The sequence below is a fragment of the Corvus brachyrhynchos genome, unplaced genomic scaffold (genome assembly GCF_000691975.1).
Source record: "Corvus brachyrhynchos isolate BGI_N302 unplaced genomic scaffold, ASM69197v1 scaffold65, whole genome shotgun sequence".
NCBI classification, from domain to species: Eukaryota; Metazoa; Chordata; class Aves; order Passeriformes; family Corvidae; genus Corvus; species Corvus brachyrhynchos.
In genome coordinates, this window is record NW_008238365.1 from 1,905,360 (window position 1) to 1,912,925 (window position 7,566).

The 7,566-nt window shown below is 44.5% G+C and overlaps 2 protein-coding genes across 2 annotated transcripts in view; both read right to left on the reverse strand.

Moving 5' to 3' along the window:
- LOC103616851 (zinc finger and BTB domain-containing protein 8A) overlaps positions 1-699 on the reverse strand; it is a 7,113-nt gene extending 6,414 nt beyond the window's left edge. Inside the window, exon 1 of the mRNA XM_017736176.1 lies at positions 244-699. The gene's annotated coding sequence lies outside the window, so the exon portion shown is untranslated. The remainder of the gene's footprint in view (positions 1-243) is intronic.
- Positions 700-3,250: 2,551 nt separating this feature from the next.
- The window catches only part of ZBTB8B (zinc finger and BTB domain containing 8B), an 8,882-nt gene continuing 4,566 nt past the window's right edge, over positions 3,251-7,566 (reverse strand). Inside the window, 1 exon segment of the mRNA XM_008635187.2 lies at positions 3,251-6,881. Coding sequence (XP_008633409.2) covers positions 6,570-6,881 — 312 coding nt within the window. The 3' untranslated portion in view covers positions 3,251-6,569.

Genomic DNA, 7,566 nt, shown 5'->3' on the forward strand with positions numbered 1-7,566 from the left:
CTCCCGCAGCCCCGAGCCCTGCGAGCCCGAACGGGAGAGAAACAAAAGGTATTTGCTGACGTGGGCGTTGGACAGAGACGCCCGAGGGCTGGGGACACAATTAAAGGGGCAACGCACCGATTGCAGCCGCAGCCCAGCGCCTGCCTCGGCCCGAGCGCCCCGCGGCCGCCGCCGCTCGCCGCTTCCCACACCCACATGCTGCCCCGGAGGGGATGGGATGCCCTAGATGCCTCCTTTTCACACCTTTATCTATAGCGCGGGCCTCGATGACCCAAATCCTTCTCCTTTCTCTCGCAGCATCCTCCAAAGGAGATGTGACATCTTCTTTTCTCTGTTGGTATCTGTTATCTTCTGAAGAAAGCATGTCTGAAAGCGAAACCTGGACCTCTCACCTTCTCTCCCTCGAAGTTGAGTGTCTTTCTCCTTCCTCTTCTTACCACCAGGGTCTTTTCTGTGATTTTGACGCCCCAGTTATTTTTCATAAATATTTATTTTCCCATGGAAACCATTCTTCCTTAACCGAGTCCTTTGTGGCATTTTTAGCCTTCCGTTCCCTAACTTCAGACTTTCCACCTTGAAACAATTCATCTCTCTTTCCCCAGTGTAGCAAAATTGACTAAAGACTCTTTATCTAGAAGATAACAATCCAAAGACTCTTTCCTTTGATCATTAGAAGCATTCTCCCACTAATTAATATACATTTATTCATCTCCAATTTTTATCCATTCATATTTTGTATATATATGTATATGGGTTTTATATATGTAACAATATTTTTTCCAGCTTATTTCCCCTTTTTTTATAAACTTTCTTAGTTTTGTAGATTCTCCTTTCAAACTCAGGCCATGCTCTTAAAATCTTCATGAAAGCCATTTTGCTTCTGTAAGATTCTGCTCTAAATTAATCATTCGTGAACATGAAACAACTGGAATCCACACCAGCTTCTCGTAGCTCTCACCACTGAGAAATAAAGAAGACAGCCGACTAAACAATCAGTTTAATATAAACCAGAACATCTATTTGTAGTGTCAGGTTTTAATACCTCTTGAATTCACGCCTTTAAAGTTTATTTCAAGCCAGCTAAGTCACACCTCTTTCTATTTAACATGGAATCACAGAATCCCAGGATGGTTGGGGTTGGAAAGGTCCTTAAAGACCATGGGCAGGGACACTTTCCACTAGACCAGGTTGCTCTACATATTTTTATTCCACATTTATGCCCGATTTATTTCATCGGCTGAAAGCTTCCCTTGGAAAAGTGTTACCTGTAGGTATTTGTTCTGTTTGACCTGCCTGGGTGGTGCTTTCACTCGTCTGTCAGTGGGGGTTTGTGTCGATGTCAACGGGAGCTCGAGGGTTCTCCATCTGCCAGGAACAGGCAATAGAATTTAAAAAATATGAGGAAAATGTTCAGTGATATCTAGAGTAGCTTAATTAGAATTTTTAAAGATGCTACGAGTGCTTTCCTCAGAGCACTTCCTGCTCACTGCTCTGTGCTGTGGATCCACGAACAGCCACGGAACAAACTTTGGTTTTCTCATACGTGGGGCTGATTTCACCCTGTTGTGCACAACAATGCATCCCAAACAATCCCAGACATTCAGTGAGGTTTTCTGGTTCGTGTTTCTAAATTTTAGAGCCCTTGATTCCAGCTGAGAAAGTCCCACTTGAAGTTGAGATGCTGTTTGGAGAGTTCATCCAGGGGGAATGTGCTTGGCAGCTGGGTGAAGGAGGTGAAGGAGGTGCTCCTCACAGCAAGAGGGTTGCAGAGCAAGGCTGAGAGTCTGCTCTTCAGAGAAGAATTTACCAATTACTCTAAAAAAATTCCATTTTTCTTGCTGATACAAAAATTGACGTACATTTCTCCTTGGGTTTGGTAATCAAACGTGATTAACGGTAATAATATATAAAGGTATCGTGTCTTATATAATAATAGTTTAATTAACAGTAATGCCAGTTAAAAGAAATGCTCCTCAAGAATCACAGCCCTCAGTGATGGTGCACTTTCCAACTTTAAATATCCAGGGATATTTTTTACCGAGGAAAAACTCAAGAACCTGTGCCAGAACAACTTAAGGAAGAGTTCAAAGCCTAGGAATTAATTAAGACTGAGACTACAATTTGCATGTGATCACTGCCAGCCCGGATTTGGGTTGACTTCATTTGCATCATCGTTTGTGTCCTCAGCTTTCCCAAGGACCAAACCAGGGCAGTTGAATCGGGTCGGAGCTGCACCTTCTCTTCAAGCACAAATCCCAACCTCCAGGTACAAATCCCCGCAGCCTCGGGGTCCCCGGGACATCGCTTCCTTCTTCAAAATGAACGGGAAATCCCAATGCCCTGTCCTAAAGCCCAGGGAGGAATCTTCCCTCTGGCAGCAAGGTACAATTTAGGAAAAGAAGGAAATTTGGTGGCAGCGTTTCCAGGAGCTGCTCGCGCATCTCAGCAGGATTTGTCAGGAACTTCATCTACGCGGGAGCCCAGACCCCTCATCCTGTTCCAGCAGGACAATTAAAACCCTTCGTTAAATTCTTTATCATCACTTGGAACACCCAAATGTCCCTTATTTGCATACAGCTCGCGTTGGTGATTTAGGGCTGCATCCAAACGATTCTCCTCCCCAAATCATTAGGGAGTTCTTTGACACCCTCTGATGGCCCTTGGCTGCCCCGCTCTCCTGCTTCCCTCCCTCCTCGCCTCACAAAAAATGCTTTTCACCAAGGGTGGAGACAACCACCCTCACCCCCTCTTGAGTTCTTCAGCGCCTCACATCTTTCATGGGGGGAAAAAAAATAAAAAAAAAAGGAAAAATTGTGAATTTGCCGCGAGATCGTTTGTGAAATAGTCGATATAATTCAAAATTATCTGGAAAGAATATTTGGGATGCTGTTCTCCCCGTCCCCATGTGCATTTCCTCCTAGCTGGGATCGGGGTTTGCCTCCCAGAAACAAAAAGTTTTAAAAGGAGTTTAAAAAGTTAACATAAAACTACAAAGACTGTTAAGAAAACCAAATCAGTGTTAATAAAATAAAAGATTTTCTAAAAATTTCCCTTGGCTGGGGTTGAAGTGAATAGGACCCTTTTAGTTCTTTCTGATTTTTCTTGCAAACTAACTGTCCCCAGAAATAGATCTATTCATTTTTCAGTTGGATTCATGAAATGGGAATATTAATTATTTAATTTTAATGCAAGAAATTGAAACTAGGCACTCTCAGGTTTACTCAGTCAACATTTGAACGGTAAAAAAAAATCCAAGCAACCCTCTCAGAGAGTTTTATTTTCTAGACAATCAAAAAACTCCAGAATGCTCCAAGATCCACAAATATATTTCAGTCACTTCTACAAATAAGGTTCAGTTTATAAGAATTTGTCATCGTTACTGGACTAAAGGACTTCGGTTATGAAACTGTCTTACAAAACAGCAGGAAATTAAACGAGCACAGTTGGAAGATTTACAAGGGCTTTGCACCAAGAGGTGAAATGCACTACAAATACCAGTGCAGCATGTATTCCTTCAGTGAAATACAGTGCATTTCTGTGCAAAAATACATTAAAATGTGTATTCCTAAACAAAGTCAAGTACGACGAGCTAAGACTTCAAGATATGTCACCTGCACGGCCTTTAAAAACCTTTGAGAACGAGATTCTATTAGAAATAACTCCCCTAAAAACGACATTTTTTGATTCTCCAGCAAGCACCAGAGGAAGCTTTTCAAACAGCCAACATCATTTTCTCAAAGCTTGTAGAGGCTGGGTCTACAAATGGAAGATTTCAGGGGAAAAAACATCCAGAAAACGAAGTGGGAAGCACAAGCAAAGGGATTTACATGAACTACACCCTCTTCTACATCCAAAGGCCGAAAGGACTCCACGGAAAACAAAGCAGCACAAAAAAATGACAATTCAACAGGAAACCCCGAGTTTGGTGGTGCCTTTCCCTGGGGAAAAGCTGCCCCCCGCCCACCCCACACCCCTGACAGCTCCATTCTCTAGGCACAAGACACACAAGAAACAATCTCTAAGACCAAAGAGAGCAGGGTGAAGGAAAAGGTCTCTGCAGCCATTCCTGCAGCTCTTGCACCACCCAGACTTCCCGAGGGTTTCCCTGCTCCCAGTGTCTCCACAGGCTCAGAGTCAGCAGAGCTCGGCCATGCCAGGAGCTTCCCAACCTTGTGGAGCACGAGCCAGGACCAGGCTCAGCTGATATTCCAGGTCTAGTGGCTTCTACCAATATTTACAATGAGGTGGAATCTTCCTTGACCAGAACTGGGGAGGCCTGGTCATTAAATATAATTTTGGATCCCTATTTACATTCCTGCCCCGCTTCCATCAGCAAGCAAGTCTCCCAACAAACACGGGTGATCTGTGGCTCATTCCCAGGTGCTCTCAAGGCAGAAAGTCCCTCCTTCATCTCCTTTATCACCCTTTGGTGTTGGATGGACTCACCAAAAATCCAGCAGTCCAAAAGACAAGCCCTGGGAGGCTGGAAGAGGCATTTCCAAATGTTCCAGCAAAATTTACAAGCCCCACATTTAGCTCAGGTTTTCAAGAGCACCGAGGAGCCAAAACCAGAGCAGGATTTTCAGAGGAGCTCAGCTCCAAATGTGGCACCCACCTGAGTTGTCCCTCCAATGTCCCTTAACTCAGATGGACTAAAACAGGAGCTCTAGAGCAGGGAATTCTGTAAAGGTCTTGTCTCAGCTACTACAAACTCAGATTTACAGACGACCTGGAACAGGGATGACTGAAACTCACCCAAACGAAGGGATAGAAAATAAAACCAGCACATTCCATGGTGACATTCATCACGAACTTGGACCAGACCACTTCAAAAGAAGTCTCTTTACCTTTTGCTCTCTTCAGCAGCCACCAGTAAAGTGAATTCTTTAAGAAGAACCTTGTTTCTTCTTTCCTCATCCTACCTGGTGTGGCAATGAACCCTTGGCTGCACTTGTGAGAGCAGAATCAGCTCTGGCAAATAAATCTGACATCACAGTGGGACTGTTTCACTGCTGGATGAAGGAGAGGGAGAAGCTGAGTTGCTCTTTTCCAGCATATGAAACAAAAGCACGAGGTATGCAGAAAAAAAACCCTGGTTAAATCAGAGAGCTCTTGGGTTTTTTAGGTTTGCCAAGTGTAAAATCTTTACACCAAAACCCTCAAGAAACACCGCCTCAAGTGGGAGGAACTGCTCCCTCTTTGTCAGCCAAATCTGTCTACAGAATTCTGATCCAGCACTTGCTCCAGGCAAAAAGGCTCATCAAATTTGCCTTTTCGTGAAACACTTGGGAACAGCAGAGGGAAGAAGCATTAACAGTCTGATTTCACAGTATATTTCAGTTTTGTCCCTTTGTCAGGGAACAGGAGGTCACCCCTAAGCAAACAGGCTTTCTCTTGGTGGTGGGTTTTCTCCTAAAGCTTCCCAGCCTGAGTTTTGATAGCTCTTATCAACTTGCTGCTGGAAAGGTGACAAAATCTCACCTCCTTTGAAAACCTTTAGCTGCCCCAGCAAAGAAACAGGAGGCTCACAGTGGAGTATTTTAGAAAAAATAAATAAATTCTGGATAAAATCGCAAAACATAAACCATGAGAGGATCCCCGAATTCTAAAAGAAATTACTGTAAAAGAGAAAGAAAAGGATTCCAAAAGGGCATTCAGAGCTCTTTGACAGCATTGCTCAGATATTTCACTGCTCCTCAGCTACACCAGGTGTGGATCTGGTTATTCAATCTGCCAGAGTCAGAATTCCCAAGGAACCTGCCTGACAGCTTTTAACTCCTACTGTAAAAAGCTGAAAAGAATTTGGGCTTTTCTCTTAGTCCAGGCCACTAAGACACCATTATTTGTGCTTGATATTTAAGCCAAGCCTACTGATATCTGAGTGACATTAAAGACAGGGCTGAAGATCTGCAGCCTGAGCTCTTAGGAGAGGAAGATGCAGTAAAAATTCACAAAGAGAAGCTTGATCTCTAAATTCCTGCAATTAAGGACATGTGAGATGTGTTTATTCTTCCTGCTTATCCTTTCAGCAGCAGCATATTCTTGTTTTGTTTTTGTTATCCTGGTTTTTCTGCCCTGGTTTCCAGGTCAAACCCAGTCTCAGCAAACACTTAAGGTTCATAATTTAGGTAACACTGTCCTAAAGCAGAAGGATCACAGATTAGCTCGGAGAAGTCCCAAGGTAAGAGATGTAAACCACATTTTGTATCATCTTCAGAGAAAAGGTGGTGCCCCTTTCAGATCAGGGATTAAGGACCACAACTCATCATATGAAGAAACCTGTCCCTAAAACAACCCCGAGGTGTTCCACCTGCAAAACCAAAACCAGGGGGCAGAGAAACTGCTCGAGTCCAACCTCTGTGAGCCCCAGGCAGAAGATTCCTCACAGATTTCTGGTGCACAGCACTGAAAACTTAAAAAAATCTTAAAAATTCCAATTCTCCCCGCTGTTGAATTAAAAACCAGAACAATAAAAACCAGCACAGTGTCACTGTGAGTGGGCAGATGTGCAGTTCTCTGTCCCAGACACTGCTGGGGAACCTCTCAGTGCTCCCCCTCTCCTCTCACTGCTACATCAGAGTTTCTCTGTCTGACAAACTCCGGTGGATTTCCTGCTTGTCATCGCCATCATCATCATCAGCTGCCTCATTTTCCTCACCAGACTCCACGTAGATGGGCCAATCGTTGTCAGCATCCCCTTTTTCCTGGCCTTCTGAGGCTGTTTCCATGAGGCTGAGGTTGATGGGCATGGAGTCCTCGTGGGTGGTGGTGACACAGGTGCAGCTGTCGCAGAGCCCGAAGCGCCGCAGCCCCTGGGACAGGCTGTTGGTGAAGGTTCTCCTGCAGCCCTTGCAGATGATGGGCTTGTTGGAGCGATGGACCTGCAGGGAAAACAGCAAAATTGGGGGGGGAAAACCAGCAACCTGCTGGGTTGGGAGAGATTCCCAAAACAGGAGAACAGCCACGCTTCAGCTGAAGGGGATTCCATCGTGATTCTGGCCTTAAAGGACAAAAATCGTGGAATGGGTTGGGTTGGAAGGGACATCAAAGCTCATCCAGCCCATCCCTGCCATGGGCAGGGACACCTTCCCCAATCCCAGGTTGCTCCAAGCCCTGTCCAGCCTGGCCTGGGATACTTCCAGGAATAGGGAATTGACAACCTCACCACCCTCACAAGGCAGAATTCCTTCCCAGATCGAACAGACTGGGAAAACAAAATGCCTAAATCCTTACTGTGTGCTTCAGGAGAAATACCAAATATCCAATGGGGCAAAACAACGAACCAAATACTAATTATTATTATTATTATTATTATCATCATTATCATTATTATTATTATTAACTGAAAAGTTTCTCTCGCTTTGGCAACTGACACTTTACCATGCCATAAATCTAGTCCCTCCTGATGGGAGAGAATTTTCTAAAAGGCCTTGCAAGGAGTTTCAAAGATAAACTGAGACTTTTCCTGGAGTTTCCGTGCTTCCAGATAGTTGTTTATGAAGTCTTATCAGAGGAACAGAGCCACCAGCGTGACCCAGGTACAGCATAGAGCACAGAAAGCAGGAG